Source organism: Maniola jurtina, chromosome 6, assembly GCF_905333055.1.
Source record: "Maniola jurtina chromosome 6, ilManJurt1.1, whole genome shotgun sequence".
In the NCBI taxonomy this organism is placed as follows: Eukaryota; Metazoa; Arthropoda; class Insecta; order Lepidoptera; family Nymphalidae; genus Maniola; species Maniola jurtina.
The window spans coordinates 13574985-13593864 of record NC_060034.1 but is presented as its reverse complement, the minus strand read 5'-3'; the positions used below and the strand labels follow the sequence as shown (position 1 = coordinate 13593864).

Here is an 18880-nt window from a genome sequence, read left to right as displayed (position 1 = left end):
GAAGCTTTTTAGTCGTCACCATGACAAATAAAAGTTCGGGCGATGATATCGAGGGTGCATCGAACTCTGATAACCTCATCACGATTTTTATCTTTGTACAAATTGTTTGACTAACACTGGAAAAGTAAAAGGAGAGGTTAATAAATCTAAATCCTCATTTAAGTAGGTCTTAGTGATTGTATTGCATTAGATATTTTTTGGAATAAAAAAAAGTCGCTGTCCCGGGGAAAACTAACTATGTGCTCTCAAGATTAATTAGATTGTAAAAATGACGTAATAGACAAACTAACTCATCATCCTCATGGTTTTTTTTTAAATCCCATGTGAATTCATCGACAAAAAGTTTATGTCTGTCCTCAGGATGACGCCGTGAAAAGTTAACAGACAGACAGACAAACTTTCGCAATTTTATAATATTAGTATGGAAGTATAGTTATTGTACAAATATGTTATAAGTATTAATAAATATTATGAATTAAGTATGGATAGGGATTAGTTGACTGAAATCCAGTCAAAACTAATTTACTTACTCGAATTCGTTTCGCTAAAAGTGGTTTTAACCAGTTATTAGTGTCTAGCACTATTGTGCACTGCACTATTTCACTCTGTACTGTCTGTACTGTTGTTTTCCATCATAATTCATATTTGCGATGCAAATTCCACATAACGATTAGAAACGCTGTTGAAGTAAACACGCAAAAGGTACATTATAATTCCTCGTCATTCTAATTTAAATATTAATTTTTCCTATGAATTTTCCGCGTTACAGTAAAAAAATATTGCGAGCAAAGATTCCATAAAGCCAACCGATGACTTTGATTTCTACACACACAAAAACTGAAATTATTAGAAAGCTACTTATAAAAACCAAACTACTTATACCTACAAATACAAATAAAAACTAATTGTTTTATTGATTTAATGACAATAATTTTTTTATTAACTATCGAATTCACTTTCAAGCGTAGTAAAAAATCAGTCGATAATTACAGTTAAGTGGTTTTTTAATAATTTTAATTATTAATAGGTATTGTTTTTATCTATTTACGGACTTCCTGAGTGCTGTGAGAGTTTAAAGTGATTGTGTGTTTGTATTGTTCCAAACTAAGTTAGGTCCGTACGATGAACTTATCAATGTTGGGGTCAAAGTCGAAAACGCTGTCTGCATTTGTATTTACCTATCTAAAGCTGTGATAGGCTTGTAGTTAAGACCTCCGCCGACCGCCTCCTTATCGGAAGATCGGGGGTTCGATCCCAGGCACGCACCAGGCTTTTAAGCAATTAAAATTTTGCTTTGAAGGTGAAGGACAACATCATGGGGAAACCTGCATATCTGAGAGTTCTATATAATGTTCTCAAAAGTGAAGTTTGCCAATCTTTATTTGGCCAGGGTCACCAGTCAATACCCTGGTCGGTAAACTATGACCTAAACCTTTCTCGTTGTGAGAGTAGACCCGTACGCAGTAATGTCGGTGATGGGAGAAATGAATTAATTAAGATTTTAAAACTTCTTATGTTTATGTTTGCTTTGTTATGCTTTGATTTCCCTATCTGGTTTTTTAGTTAACCATTGTTTTTCCGAGCGCCGTTCTTTCCACGAATTCTTTATAGAAGGGATAGAATAATTTTTTACTGCATCTCATGTTGCGATACATTTATACCTAAATACAATTTTCTTATCACAAATCAGAGAATCTAAACGTAAGGGCCTACACGTAATAAACTTTCCCAAACAAATGAAGGCAGCCATTATAGCGCCTAGTGTTATGTCACCAATTATCACAATGCCACTAAAATACACATAACACACAGCAATTTACGAAACTTCAAACTTTGAGGTATAATGCCTATAATAGATGAAAGGTTTCGTAAAGGGAAGTGGGCGGTATGATACCACATTTATGGTGCCTGCTAACCTTCGGTTGGAGCCGCTTTAAATATTAATTGGGCGGTGAATAGCTATATGAACAAGATAATTCTCCTCGCATTAGTACAATGATACGAACCTGTAGGTATATATTAAGTTATTATTAAGATAGAGACCCAGGAAGGTATTTTCTCGGATTTTGATATGAATAGAACATCAACATCATCATACATCATCATTTTGAAATTTGAACCCATTGTCGGCCAACTCCTAAGCACGGATTTCCTCTCGGAATGAGAAGGGATTAGGCCAAGTGATAGCCTATTGGTTGATGTTCCCTATTCGAAGGTCCCGGGGTTCGATCCCGGGCATACACCTACTCTTCAGAGTTTAAACTTTAAGCAATTAAATATCACTTGCTATAATGATGAAGGAAAACATAAAGAGGAAGCCTGCGTGCCTGCGACTTCTCAGCGCAACAGAACATACCTCAAACAATCAATGAGTCTGTTTGCGTCCACAGCTGGACAAAGGCCTTCCCAAGAGCGCGCCACTACACACTGCCCTCCTTAGGAATAAGGAAAGAAGGAAGGTGGAAGATACCTACATAATATAAAAGAATAGGAAAAAAATTGCACCATTTTTCTTTTCATGTTCATTCATTTCATTCATTCATTTTATATAGTACTATCTCTGGGGACTAAATATTTTATCTTAAGTACAGATAACGAGAGGAATTCCTAACTCATTTTCTGTTCATGACAACAAACTTCCACAGTAATTTCTGATTAACGAATGAGTCAATATTATTAAAATTACGAAGTCGCGCGACAAGAAAATGAAGTGTCTATGCAAACACTTTTATCGGTTTTATTGAAGAGTATACGGTATCTACCTACCTACTTTTCTACACTTTACCGAATACCACCAGAAATACAGATTAGATTGAATTTTTCTACAGGTTCTACAGAGTTGCGCAAGGAATGGTAACGAATATGCTAGCTACGAGTATATTGTCGCTCCTGTTATGCTTGGGCTATTGTCACAGTACATGACAGTTAGGGAACTTCTAACAAAAGGCCGAGGCTTCGACATCACTGGCAGGCGTCAAATGTTACTTAGTTAATTGACGCAGGTAGCCCTAAAGTAGCCCTATTTTTCTTTGATTTTACCCCAGCATAGGCCTAATATTTAACATATCGACGATTCAGGATCAAACCGAGAGTTCCTTCACACTATTTTACTCTGCTACTGTTGAGTCATTTATTATAATGTGCGAATTTTCTGCTGGTGTTTAAAAGATAAAATAACAATTAGTCATCTTTTAACTTGTAGCATGTTAAACGTTTTCCCCTTTAGTTTTTAAAAATTAGTATGCAGACTTCTCTCTCGACACGCTTCAAACACTGACTACCTACTGTAATATTAGTCCTTACTTTAGTATGATAGGATGATCATAGGTAATATTTTAATGCGAGAGTCACTACATAGTGACGATCTTAGTAGGAAACAACCTTAGTATGCGGTAACGTTCCGACTGAAAAAAATACCCGAGTACGGAACCCTCGGTGCGCGAGTCTGACTCGCACTTGGCCGGTTTTTTATTTATTGATCTGACCCGACTTCAAGTCCTTGCGGTTTGAGCTGTAATAACTATTTAAAAAAGGGGAAAAATCTATTGCACATTGAATACGAGAAACATTTACCGTATTCGCCTTCTAATGCACTTTTCCTTATTGCACACATAATAACATGTTCTTATTTATCTGCGAAATGGTTTTCGTGATACAAATTCATAAATATCACAAAATATGCGGCACTAAGAGTAAACTACTGTTCGGCATGCAGTTGCCCTTTTTATCGTTTCAAGGATTTACATATTAATGGATTTTAAGACACCCACGTAAATATGACAACATATTTCTGTGAAAACAAGTGTCCTTTTATGTTTATAGAACAAGGTTTTGTCAACTATTAAGAAAGTTGTCCATCTTTTTTTTTTAATTCGATGATGATTGATGAGTTAGCCCCAGTTTGACTGTGATCTTACCTGGTAAATGAAGATGCCTTCGATTGAAGAAGACTAATACAGTGGTTAAACGGATGCGCTTTTAAGAATCCCGTGGGAATTCTTTTATTTTCCGGAATAAAAAGTATGTCCTATGTCCTTCCCCACGATGTAAGGTAACGCTGTAACAAATTTCATCAAAATCGGTTAAACTGTTGGACTAGCAGACAGACAGACACTCTTTCGCATTTATAACATTAAATATGGATATGGATAAATCTATGTTAAATATGTTTATTGCATGATCACTTAGCATAAATTAAAAGCTAGGTATCTTTATTAGGTTATTAGGTAAAAATCTTATCAAGCAATATCCATTGATAAAACCACTTCTGATATTACTTGTATGCTAGCCAGTGTCTAACACAAAGGCTTACAAAGGTTATAGGTAGCTTGCGAAGGTCAAACGGCACTCAACCCGATTTAAAATTCTAATCTAGTCATATTCGTGTATGACTAGAGTTTCCGCCGGGGAAAATGTTAGGTATTACATAATATTTTCCATGTTTTTGTTTGGTACAACCATAAAGCTCATATTATGAAGGCCAAGCATATTCAGTGCGATATCTTATATAACTCACGGGTTTCGTATCGACAAAGCTAAAGCTTTGCGAGAAATCTTGACGTACTTATTGTGCTAGGGCTGCTGATAAACTTACTATTTTACTAACTTACTTAGCAACAAACGTCTTATAACTTGTCAACTTACTGATAAACCATTAATTTAAGTCGAGAAGTTTCACCGAAAAAAGTTCTTCGACGAATCAAGGGCTAACTTGATAATATGTAAGTACTTTTAAGTACCGATTCAGTCTAAGATGAAAGCCGGCTAATCTGAATGGGGATGGCAATCTATTCCGTTTCTCTAATCGGCAGTTCTATCTTCAAAATAGCTATAAAAGTTGCTAAATGGACTTCGTCTGCGATGGCGTTTGCTGGCGCGCGTGCTGTGCTTGTTTGGAGTGTTTTTTTTTGTTAAGCGTGGCTGGTTTTTGTGTTAGTTGGTGTTTTTTGGTGGTGGAACTGACTGGGAAGCGCTCTAAGGGGGCGCCGCGCGCATGTCGGCGGGCGCCGGCGCAGACGGAGTCCATACTTGTATAAATTCAATAACTTGAAAATATCACAAACTTGACATTGGCTAATCAGAGTAAAGCCAGATTTAAAGAAAAAAAAAAGTTGCTAAATCCATTATGAAATTTCGTAGTTTATGTTTATTATGCCAAAGTGTATTTCAATCAAGTGCAGACTGCAGCTTGGGGCGTGGGCAATAGAAGGTAATAGTTTACGAATCATTTCATCAAGCGCAGTAGTCTGAGTATAAGATTTTACAACTCACCAACGTTGATAGAATTCGAGCATCAAAATATTCTAACATTAAAATAAAATGGTCCTTATTTGCATTATTAACCCCCGACCCAAAAAGAGGGGTGTTATAAGTTTGACGTGTGTATCTGTGTATCTGTGTATCTGTCTGTGGCATCGTAGCGCCTAAACGAATGAACCGATTTTAATTTAGTTTTTTTTTGTTTGAAAGGTGGCTTGATCGAGAGTGTTCTTAGCTATGATCCAAGAAAATCGGTTCAGCCGTTTGAAAGTTATCAGCTCTTTTCTAGTTACTGTAACCTTCACGTGTCGGGGGTGTTATAAATTTTTAATTTACACTTGTTTTAAAGCTAAAGTTCATCGATACATCTACAGTTAGCACTCCAAGCGGAAACCTTGCAAAATTAAAATCGATTTTATAAATTTCTCGACTTTAAATCAATGAGCCTTAAGTCTATTTTACTCTGACGTTATTGTTTCGACTCTCAAATTTTATCAACCTTAGTGAAATGATAATTCTCATACTAAGAAGCACATTGCACTATACTTGCCCACCCACTGCGTCTGGTTCATCTTTTCACACTTGCCTGTGTAAATATTTGTTCACACGATGCCTTTTAGAGAGTAAACGATTCGTGCGTCGAATTTCCATTTTTAATTAAGTACATCCAAAAATAATGTAATGGCGTTTGTAGCCAGATCCTAATCTGAAAATACGTATCGAAAAAATTTTGTAATGGTTGTTCCATACTCGCGCCGCAAAAGCTCGTTACGAAACGTGTGCATGAATTCACCGCTTCGTGTTCACGCTTTGTGGCGTTTCCTCTGTCAATCCATTCGTTTGTTGTTATTTGACCTTTCTAACAACGTTACAGAGGACGTTGTTAAAAGAGCTGATAAGGCCGTTTTGGGCACGCTCGTGCGTTGTCTGTTGAAGTCTTTATACTCCTCATCATCATCATTTTAAATCATTGCATCGCCGGCCCACGCTGGGTCTCCTTTCACAATAAGAAAAGCTCAGGCCGTTGTTCACCATACTGGCCAAGTGAGGATTGGCATACTCCTACCTTTGACAACAAACTTAGCAATTCAACAATTAGGAATTAAACATTATTGGCCAGAAGAAATATGGGAAAACGTCATGCATGGTGCAGGTTTTCTCAGGATGTTGTCCTTCACAGCAAGTGATATTTAATTGCTTAAATGTAACATAACTCCCCTAGCCTAACTAAAACCCCAGATTTTCCAAAGGAGATCGAAGTCTTGTAGGTAACTACTAAGCTATCACCGCTTCTAATTATAGTGTAACTAGCCGATGCCCGCGACTTTACCCGCGTGGATTTAGGTTTTTTGAAATCCCGTGGGAACTCTTTGATTTTCCGGGATAAAAAGTAGCCTATGTGCTAATCCAGGATATTATCTATCTTCATTCCAAATTTCAGCCAAATCCGTCCAGTAGTTTTTGCGTGAAAGAGTAACAAACATACACACACACACACAACACACACACACACACACACACACACACACACACACACACACACACACACACACACACACACACACACATATAAACTTTCGCCTTTATAATATTAGTGTGACGTTAGTCTTATGACTGTAAGGTGTGATATTTAATTAATTGGTAGACAACAGCTTTGTTCGAAGATTCTTATTACATTAGTCTTATTACGTACGGGCGTGATAAAGTCTCCGATTGCGTGTCCCTAATTGCTCTTAACGTATCAATTTGTCATTATTGAACACTATCTAAACGATGACCCGAATTCTCTAATGAATGCCCATTATTATTATCTTTCCCTAAAGTACGTGATCGCTTCTTTAAAGGTGTGTTCATACCTGATCTTTTCACCGTGGCGATAACGATGGGAAATATAGACATAAAACTCGCAACTCATGATCATCATTATCTCAAACCCATCACTGTTCCACTACTGAGCACAGTTTTCTACTCACAATGAGACGGTCATAGGCCATATTCTATCACGCTGTCCTTGTGCGGATTAGCAGACATGAAGTCTGGCGCCTTTGAGCTGGCCTGCTGGTTTCATTCCGATTTTTTCCTTTACTGTTAAAGCAAGTGATAGGCCTATTTAAATTGCTTAAAACTGACTCCGAAAAGTTAGAGCTGCATGCCCGGGATCGAACCTCGGACCTTCCGAATAGGAAGCCGACTCTTCTTCTCTGTTAACCAGTAGGCTATCACGGCTCTTATAAAATGTATGCTATACGCGTTCATAATGAGATGATTCGTGATCTTGATCGATGAAAAACGCCGGTGTGGCCCAACCTTAAAGTAGATAGGTACGGTATGTTATAACTTTGTCTCAAAAATACTTACATCAACTTACGACTTATATGACTATACAATTTGGAATACTTATAGTAATTTAGCGGAAATATCACGTCAGAGCAATTAGGAACATGTAGCCTAACGGTGAATATTATGTTTAAATGTTATATTATTATGAACAGTTATGAATATGATATTAAATGCGCAGTAAAAAAAATAGCTTTATTAAAGATACGAGACTAAGATGAGAAAGAGATTACTTTTGGCTACATAATAAGGAATAAGACTTTAAATAAGTCTGCCTTTAAAATATTATGGACGAAGCCTTATGTTAGGTTATTGTTAAAAATTGATTTGAATTGTTAGAAATGATGTATAAGATTATTTATTAATTATTGATGTAATTAAATCGATATTTGACTCATTCGATGTCATTTGGTTTGAGGTCATGTTGAAAGAACTTCTACACTTAAATTGTGTTTTATCTCATATTATGAGAAAGACAGAGAACTAAGAGATAAGAGTTTGCGCGATAGAAAGAGAGACGTTTGTTAAATTTTCGGCTGCAAGGTTGTACCTACGAGCTAAATTGCGTTTATTGCATTGTAACAAGAGTCGCTATTATTTAGACGTCTCTTAGGAGTGTGTACTTGAAAAGTTCTATTAAGTAAGTAGATGATTTCTGTTGCTTCGTCCAGGTTAGTTTCGGTTTTTCAAAAATCGCATGGAAACTTTAATTTTCTGGGATAGCACTTACTTAATCCAGGGTATAATCTTGCTCCATTCCCAGCCAAACCCGTCTAGTAGTTTTTGCGTGAAAGAGTAACAAACACACACACACACACGCATACAAACTTTCATCTATGTAATATTAGTGTGATGATTAGTATGGATTCTATGCTTCTAGTGCTTCTAGTCAAGTTTTCGCTCTCCGATAAGTGATAACTTCAAAGCTCACAATCCATCCGTGTAGTAAAGCGGTGCATTATCTCACGGCTAGACTCGGGAGGGAGAGATAGGCTAACAAGATAACGCTTACGAAACATGCTCAGTGCATCCATTCCCATGCGTGCTCATAAACCAAGCCTAGGTGTAGGTGCGCCTTAGACCTACCTAAAATTCAAATTCGGATAGGTATACTCTTTGTTTTCCTTAGCAGACTTAAAAGAAAGGAATCGCAGATAACTACCTTCTTGGAGAAACACGTAAATGACGCGATGTGGCCGGTGCTTCAGATCATGATGTTATTCTCAGTTCTTGGTAACAAGGTTCTATGGGCCGTATATATTACGCCTATACGCATTTCAGCAAGAAGTTACTTGTTTACCGTTCAAGTCAGTTTAGGAAATAGATTAGATTCCTATACAACTAAGATGCAATGCACACTAAAGGTAGATTTTTGTGGGTCGCGGCCGAAGCCACGTGGCGCCAAGACGCGCGACGCGACGGGATGCGCCGCGGCTGACGCGACAATACTAATGTCAACACTATAAAAATCTATGGCGTCAAGCACGTCCTTGAAGATCCCGATGACCAAATCATGTCCGACAATACTCCCTATCTTGTAGGGCTACACAAAATCACAACATTTTTACAGCGTCTTTACCGTCGAAGACGAGGCCCCCGATTTCTAACGCGGACTCACGCCACCACCTCGAAGGCGTACGGACTAACAAGTCCAAGCAATCCACCCTACCCAACGTCATCCTAAGCCGTGGTCCGAGCCTCACAGGAGGCTCCCTTAAATTACTTAAAGCTAGTTTACGGCTTTAGGCAGTTATCAAAAAGACTGCTCCCTCCACTCCGTCCGTAATCAAGGTAATAAAGGTAACGGTACTAAATACACTTAAATTAATAAGATATGAAAGGAAATAAAAATTACGCATAAATAAGTAATTAATTAGTTATGTAAGACATTATAAGGTTCTCAGAATAAACCTCTTAAATATTACGGCGCAATATCGATTCTCGGTTCTTGATTTTTATCGATGCATAATAATTTTAAGAGAATTCCATTTTATGGCCCCAACGTCTTTATTAGGTTATCATCGGACATATTTCGCGGAGAAAAAGAGAAAAGAATTAATCGGTAAAGTTACCTTGTCCGTCTCATTCTAGCATAGGTTTTCGCGAATATATCGCTCGCTCTTTCGCTCTTTCGTAAAGATATCGTGCAGTATCCTTAACAAGGTGAATACCTTAAATGAATAATTTAAACCGTTAAGCTGAGTGAGCTGCATTTATTTACCTTGTCTCATAGCAACATTACAAAATACTGATAGTCGTGGTTAAACGACCGTTTAATGTCCAATAACGTTATGCTGGCACGACACTAATATATTCCTTCATCATCATCGTCGACCCATGGCATGGTGAATACAGGTCTCCTCTCAGAACGAGAAACGTTTGAAAACCTTATGGAGAACTCTTCAGTCATTCAACTTTCTTCACAATGTTTCCTCACCGAAACAGAGGCTATCAACGCTTGGTAGGTAATAACAAATATAATAATTGATGTAAATGTTCGCTTGTCCCCAGATGGCGTAGCGTAATGGAGGGCGAGTGCACGGAGGAGGGCTGGCTGCTGGTACGAGTGCACGTGCCCGAGCTTAACGTGCAGAAGAGCCTGCAGTTCTCGCGCGACCAGCTCGTGTGGGACGTCAAGCAGCAGTGCCTCGCCGCCTTGCCTAAGGTCTGTACCTAATCTAATCTTTCTTTTCTGATATGAACCGCTAAAATGGACCGCTAAATAAACTTAATAATTCATTTGTTGACAATCTGGTTTGGTCTCAACTTGTTGAGAGACATTTCCGATGTCTTCTGCAAGCTTAATGTAAAAACTTCCTAACTGATGTAGTAGCGTAAATGAATATGATTGTGGAAGGCGACCGCCGCGCAGCTGACGTTCCCGCTTCATATTCGCTTTGATTTGGATGATTCTTTAGATAAAGCGATATGACAAATAGTTATTTATTTTAATAACTAGTACGTAAATATAATGGTAAAAGATAAAATATAATAAAAGCATTATTAATGGTACTAGTGCTAGAACTGATCTATTCATAAAATGTACATTTAATATTCCAAGACACCGACTTTAATGAATAGATTTCAAAAGTGTAGAAGTTTTAACTGTCTATGAAGTTATACATTGTTTATTTGTTTTAAAGTCACTTTAGTGGAAAACTCGAAAGTGAAATTGCTTAAATTATCTACGAACTTAAATTGGAATTCCATTGGTAATTAATTCGACACCATGACTCTTGAAAACTTAAACCGATAGTAGGTAAAGGTTTGTATAACGTCCTAACCCCCAACCATAGATACGTACTCCTAACTAAGAATAGGGATGACTTTTGATCCTGAAAAAAGCATATTACCTACACAAACGAAGATTTGACTTGCAGCTTGCTCCATCAATGCGCGGGAGTGTGATTACTTTTATACATGGCATATTATAATTATTTATTGTAAATCTAATCTTTGAAAAGGGCAGCTGCCGAATTCGTAACTGGTTTCTTCTCGGTAGGAAAAGCATTCTGAATTAGGGCTTAACAGGGCTCTCTCCGTCACTCGTTTCATACCATTTCATACAATCGTAGTTCCAATTTCATTTGAATATTAAGCAACTAAAGTCCATGAAATTTTGCAGACATATTCTAGAAACTAATATCTGTGTCTGTGGTGTTTTAGATTTTTCTAAAAATATGTAGTTTTAAAATTACAGGGGCTCAAAGATTTGTATGAAAATTTTAAGACCGCGTAACTTTGAAACCGAATATTTTAACAGACATCTGGAAAACCACAGACATAGATATTAGTTTCTAGAATATGTCTGCAAAATTTCATGGACTTTGGTTGCTTAATATTCAAATGAAATTGGAACTACGATTGTATGAAATGGTATGAAACGAGTGACGGAGAGAGCCCTCTTAATTCATTAGACTATTCAGAATACTTGTACTGTTGCTTGCAAACTGTAATTTGACAGTTTAAAGATAGAGCTAATTGACTGTCCTATTCTTACTTTGGACGCATTATATTGTTACTAACATTGTTAGCGATATCTCTGTATCTGTGAATATAATTAATTATAATAGTGACCTGATAAGATTTACCCGATTACGCAACATGGGTGCAAATAATGAACTTGCTTGCTCTGCCGTTATCAGGTAGGTAGCACGGAAGTTGCGATCGCATGGCGATAATCGCAATCGTTGTAATTGTCTGAGCTTATGTACCTAACTGTACATTTAAGCCAATAGCGAGAACAGCCACTCAGAGCTGGTGATTGCAATGATCACATTGTACTTATGGGTCTGGTTTAGACCATCTAAGTCAATTTTCGTTTCCTATCAGCAATTTAGGCACTTACACAGGAATTCATAGTCAAAATATGGGCTTCTTTAAAACGTCATGTATAATATTCAACCTGCCATGCCATGCGGCTGCCATTGACATGATAAACATCTACCCTGTAGTACAAATAACTTGTATACAGTTCAGTTGGACATCCTGCCGGCTGTGCTGTCAAGTGACTAGGCTACCGCCACGCGTTGTAACTGTCCAAACCTTTAAACATCTAATTTTATCCCTTTTCACAGCGCTAGTATAAAGTACCTACTAATAATAAAGTGTACGCGGAAGCTAGCGGTTTCTAAAAAGCTTACATTTCTTTGCGCCTAAGAGCGTTACCACAAAAGCAATTCCCAAACATCTAGTGGAGCGCATTTACCGTTAGGTTATTGACTCTTCGAATTCTTTCATAAGATTTTAACGTGATTGTCGTGAATTGGAATCCCATGGCTTAACAACAAATCCATGGAAAAACTTTAGTCTACTAATATAATGTACCTACTTAAATATCGGAATACTTCTTAATACTGTATTGAAACGGATGTTGTTCCGTATGTATTCATCTAGAAACTTATAATATTTAATTGTAAAAAAAATAATCACAGCCATAACCATCTGAATTGGTAACTCTTGAATGGGCTATTAAATTCGCATATTTTCTAAATTCTTAATTCTCATAGAGTTAAATAAAAATATAATATACCTATCTATATAAGTTGCGCAAATAGGTATAGACAACAAATAAAATAATAGCGGTTTAAAAAAAAACAATTTTTTCATATTTTTTAACCACGGCTAACACCAGAAAACACTAAGAAAACTGAACTCTATGGCGATTGGCAAGCACCAAAATATCGCAGCAGGCGTAAATACCTTGTATGAAAGAGCCCTAAATTAAAATTAAGAACTGAATGTTGTGTTGTTGTGGGTCGGTTCACACGCTCGGTTTTTATCAAACTGTTAGAGCTGATTGCTTTTATTGCTAAACCGAATCACTTTCAAACCGCATACGGTACTGTGAGTACTCGGTCTAACTGAAAGTATGAACGATGTTTTTTGCTTCGATGATGGTGATGGTAAGTATAGTTCGCGACAGGTTGACATAGCAATCGGGGTATGAGGCGGGGGGACGCCCCACACAACGATCAAAATGTAATAAGTAGTCTACATTAATTTTTACCCGACCGCGGCAAAGCCAAAAGGAGGGGTTATGATTTTAGCAGTCTATATAATATGTATGTATGTATGTATATATGTGTGTAATGTGTATGTGTGTATGTTTGTATCCAGATTCTGTGTGTTCCACCGTAGCGCCTAAACTACTGGGCTGATTTAGTTGAATGGGGTGTCAATCGATTCGTCGTAAAGGTCCGGGTGACATAGGCTATATTTTATACGAAAAAATTGACCTAACGGATATTACATGAAAAAAAGTGGGGGTCTCCAAAAAAAATTTTTTTTTTGCTATTGTATCGAGTGGGGTGTCAAATGAAAGGGGGAAAAATGTACTACAACATTAAAATATACCAAGCAACAGAAAACCAATGACTATAATATTTCAGCGTTCATTAAGAAGATCGCAGTCGGGTTTTGGTTTTTAACTTTATCTTGTTGATCTGTCAGTAGGTCTAAATTCTAGAGATTCCGTAGGATGGGGGATTAATTATATCTAACTAGCTTATAATATCAATTAAAACTAGCCTCATGTAATAATAAGAAAATAAAATACCCTCTCTTTTTCTCTCCATCATATTACTTATTGCTGAGGGTGGTAATCCCTTCTCATTATCACGTAATGGTAGGTGGTTTTTCTATACTACCCTACTACTAATTAAAATAATACTATCAAAAATCTCAATGAAAAACCGACTTTTATCCCGAAACTAATAATAAAATTTGTGACTAAACTTTTCTTTTGAAATAAGCTTTGAATGAGTTTCAAAAAGAAATATAAGTAATATACCTATTCTTCTTACATTTTTATGGCACTCTTAATAGGTATTAAATCAACGGACTTAATTTTATGATTTCATCTTGAGATTTTGCGCCTAACTTTTAATTTATTCTTTCTGCTTGTTGATTTACGTTGGCTTATTCAATTTTGGCGTGATTTTGGTGTGAAATATGAGTTTCTGCGATGAACCCACGGCTTCAAAATGTTAATGAGGTAATTTGCATAAAGCAATATTCACGCGAGCGGGACATCTTTACACATCAAATTAGAAGTGTAGTTTAGAGTAAGTGATATGAGTCTACGTGTTTGGAATCAGTCTAGCGAGTTATTTGAATAATCGATATCCATACTAATATTATAAATGCGAAAGTGTGTATGTCTGTCTATCTACCTGCTAGTTTTTCACGGCCCAACAGTTCAACCGATTTTGATGGAAGGTATAGAGTTACCTTACATCCCGGGGACGGACATAAGCTTTTTATCCCGGAAAACCAGAGTTCCCAAGGGATTCTTAAAGACCTATATCCGCGCGGACGAAGTCGCGGGCATCATCTAGTAAACAAAACTAATTTAGTGATTATTTGTTTTGTATGGTCATTATTTTATGGTCATCGGCCCAGCGAACTCTCTCGAATGGAAAAAAATGGGCCCATGAACCAAGGTTGATAAGTAAAATTTTGCCTTTCAATTTGTCAGTAAAATAGAAGTTAACTTTAACAGGAAGCCGACACGGGTGGTTTAGTCCTATATAAATTAAATATTTTCAGAAGCTCTATCAATTATCTTATACTTAGGTACCCATGCTTCCAATACCTCTGCAAACAGCAATTGCACTTGACACACAAATTCATTTCGAAGAAAATCTTTAATAAGGCCACCAATCTCATTCGATTCAGTCGAAGACCGAGAGTGAATTGCAAATCGAGTCAAATCAATCTAGTCTTCAGAAGACTTAGTACGAATTTACATAACTCGACAACGGTGATAGATTTCGAGGGTCAAAACTAAAACGTGGAAGTAAGGTTGACTTGAACCCCTTGCTTTAAGATAATTATCAATATATCTACAATCAGCAGCCAAAATAGAAACTTTTATAAAAATCTATAGATGTCTACTGCTACACATACTCGTAGGTACGTCTCTTGTAATGAAGACCACAGAAAATGATCTAACGATTTCCTTGAATCTGATCCAGCAGATACAAGAAACTCGCTTGAGATTGTACTGAATGAACCACTTTAGAACAAAATGCTTAGGTCCATTCTGCAATTTCATTATAGGCTTCACATACCCAATGGCTGGTCGTTGTCGATACCTCGTACTAAGGATACATACAGAGCATTTGTCGAGAGCTCAATATAACGCCTCGACAGCCATTCATCGTAGACTGCTTAATGAAACATCAACAAATGAATACCTTGAAGATATTATAATTTCAGATTCAGTGAATAAATGATTTATTATTGGGAATTAATGAATGAATAAGGCATTTGTTTGCTTTTGCTTTTAATTAGCTCAATTTGTATGGTGGAAGACTTGGCAGAATCGAATTTTTCGTACAATACCAATTGGAGATTGTGATAGACGTATTTTCTTTTCGTCTTCTGTAATAAGCTACTGAGACTTTATTGTGACATGATTGTATATGCATGCATGTATGTAAGTACTAAGTATCGATCCAGATGTCTTTCTTCTTAACATCGATGAAAATAGGTAGAGTCAGCATAGGCATAGGCACCCGTTCATAGTCCTTACACTGGCAGGTGCAAACCTGGCTTTGTCACTGCCACCTACTTGTCAAAATCAGAACTATATCGTTTTTAAACTGCTTATTAAGACCTGCTGTGGAACTTCTAGGAAAATCCACTCTACTTAAAAAAGCTTTGAGTAAAGTTCAAAATTTCGGCAAAATTTAGGTCGTAAGCATAACCAAAGCAAGCTTTTTAGCACTCGTGATATATGTGTTTGAATTATTTTCCTGTAACATTTGTACACAAAAGTAATTCACTGCATTTCTCTTTTACGCTGTTGTGAAACTTGGATACATTTCTGCGAAAAACAGGGCCCTTGAGCGTGAAGTTGTGACCTAATTTCATTCGCTAAATAACTCTACCGACCGTGTAATTAAAGTTGATATTAACAGGGCTCTCTCCGTCACTGGTTTCATATAATCGTAGTTCCAATTTCATTTGAATATTAAGCAACCAAAGTCCATGAAATTTTGCAAACATATTCTAGAAACTAATATCTGTGTCTGTGGTGTTTTAGATTTTTCTAAAAATATGTAGTTTTAAAATAACAGGGGTTCAAAGATTTGTATGAAAATTTTTAAGACCACGTAACTTTGAAACCGAATATTTTAACAGAAATCTGGAAAACCACAGACATAGATATTAGTTTCTAGAATATGTCTGCAAAATTTCATGGACTTTGGTTGCTTAATATTCAAATGAAATTGGAACTACGATTGTATGATACGAGTGACGGAGAGAGCCCTCTTAAAGGTTTATACGGGCGAATTTCGAAAGTATAAGCATAACAATAACAAGATCGCGATGAATGGATTTATTGAAATCTATTCATCCGTTATTATAAGTTTTCAGTAAAAAATAAGATATTAGATTAGATATTGCATAGATTGTATTAAATTTTAGAAGTAAAGATAAAAAAAAATTGCAGGTATATAATATGGTATAATATGGATAAAAATATGGTTAGTTTGCAATAAAAAAATAATATTTTAAAAAGCAAAGTAGTTTTGAACATTTGCAAGTGTGTGGTACCTATATAGTTTCCTTACTAAATATTTCTCAAGCATATCAATCTTATTATTGGTATTTTTTTCGAGGAGAATGTCGTTAAGTGGTCCAGTTGAAAAATATTTTTTGATACTGTCGCATTAATTAACTTTGAAATCAATGGTGCTGCTAAAGAATATCATTATTTTTTCACATTTTTGTGCCTTTAGAAATTGCCTTTCAACTGTAGAATATAATAATTTCAAATGTAAAAAAATGATAGTCCAATCCCAGGTTTTGAACTAAAAAAATCTTTTGGTACATAAATCATTATTAAAGTGGCTAAAAGTTGTTGTTATAATATAAGGCATGATAACCTCGAATACCTATAGATACCAAATTCTAGTTAATTATATTCCAAAACTAATAAAATATAATGGACTCTTATAAAACACCTACAAACACCGTTCAAAATAATAGCAAAGAAGATAAAACTGATCTCAAAAGATATTCTAATAATAAATCAAGGTTATATATAGAAGAGTCAAGAATCTCGAACGCCTCGAGGACTGGTCTATCAGTTCCGATCAATAGCTATTGGACTAAGCGCCAACGCGTGCCACACCTGCGTTATTTTATAAAAGCTGAAAACTCTGCAACAAACTAATACTAACAGGTTAAAAAGTGTAAAAAATCTCTACCATGTAATGTTACAAATGACGTTATTTCTAATACTACTCAGAAGAAAATATAAAAAAAAAGCCTTTATACTTTGACGTAAGATTTTTTCACCTTTATTACCTGTTATCTCCCAAAGCCACCTTGCTCTAAAGTTCATAGTCGCTGATCGTTCCTCCCTGTGTTGGGGATAATACGCAGAGAAACTTTCAGCTTTTATAAAATAACAAAGGCGTGGCACGCGCTGGCTCTCTCTCCGTATCGAGTTAGACGAGTTCACGATGGGGCTTCAGATTTTATCTAGGCCTATTAGAAAGACAGATGACCTAATATAGGTCTAATGATAGCGTCCATAGTGAAGCAAAATCGATTTACTTTGATCGATGAATAGTGAATACACAGGAAGTTTATGTGTGACAAGACCCTCTTGATTGATCTGATGTACCCCACGACATTTATGCACTACAAATTAGATGGGCCATTCCTAACAAAAATGACACTTGCCATCAAGTTATAAGTAAAAGCGAGTTGCAGCCCGCTTTTTGGATCAAACCTTTCTATGCGTGGTACGTAGTACATAGAGCTCGTTGCAAAGCTCAGTTGAGTACTTTTATATTATTCTGTAGTTAAGTATAAAAACTAAGCACTGGTATAATATTTAATAAAACAAAGGGAATATCAACTTTAAATGCATTAAATGAGACATGTCCACGCGCACATGATTTGTAGTAATTAGATAACTACTTTGAGATTTATATTGTAATATTTTCAATATATTATAATAATTATTTAATGAGACGAAAAACAATTAATTATTTAAACTGCTATAGGTTATACTTACAAAATGTTTATAGACTTCGTAATCAAGTATAAAATGAATCTTTTACGATTTCTTATAAATACTGTTCTTTTCTGTTCAAATCATTAACATAGACCTCTCTCCGATAATTTCAACCAAACTTGACTATTGATAATGAGAAAAATAAAAGGTTCTCTAGGAGAGAATATGACGTCAATATAATTCAAAGGTTGGTAAGTAAATGTAAATTGCAAGATAAATTATTACCAAAACTACCTGATGTTGTGACGTAAACAATTTGCATTTCATACACTACTGAAATAAAACATGTCATTAAAATGGAGAAAGGTTAAGACCAAGTTAAGGTGGATGACGTTTATTTTCATGGTAGTAAGGGCCCACGCAGTAGTGGGCGAGACAGGTACGTCGACAATCGTAAATCGCAATAAACGCAGCATTAAAACATCATCTATCCGGTCCTACGGCGATAAATATGTCTCTTTTGCAATGCTCATGCATAATATGATTTTTGCCTTGCAAATGCGCTCCTGGTATCGTGTGGTTGACAGTAGGTTTTGTATAAGTAAGATGTGTACGCACATCGCTTTCAAACGAGCTGATTTCGTGCCTATAACTTTTACTGTAGTAACTCTTCTCCGTTCTAGACACAGACTTGTATATAAGAAAGCCTGTGGTATTTTTATTTTGTGGACTACGTGGTGTAACACTATATTCTTTTACGCTCTGTTTATTTTATTCAAAACGATTAAGCTCAAAAGGATTAGA

The 18880-nt window shown here is 36.2% G+C and overlaps 1 protein-coding gene across 7 annotated transcripts in view; it reads left to right on the top strand.

Annotated features, from left to right (window-relative positions):
• LOC123866040 (SH3 and multiple ankyrin repeat domains protein 3) overlaps positions 1–18880 on the top strand; it is a 221282-nt gene that overhangs the window by 91413 nt on the left and 110989 nt on the right. For all 7 annotated transcript variants that reach the window (XM_045907364.1, XM_045907368.1, XM_045907365.1 and 4 more), the window contains one exon: positions 10108–10261. In XM_045907364.1, the coding sequence (XP_045763320.1) occupies positions 10121–10261 (141 nt within the window). In that variant the 5' untranslated portion in view covers positions 10108–10120. The remainder of the gene's footprint in view (positions 1–10107; positions 10262–18880) is intronic.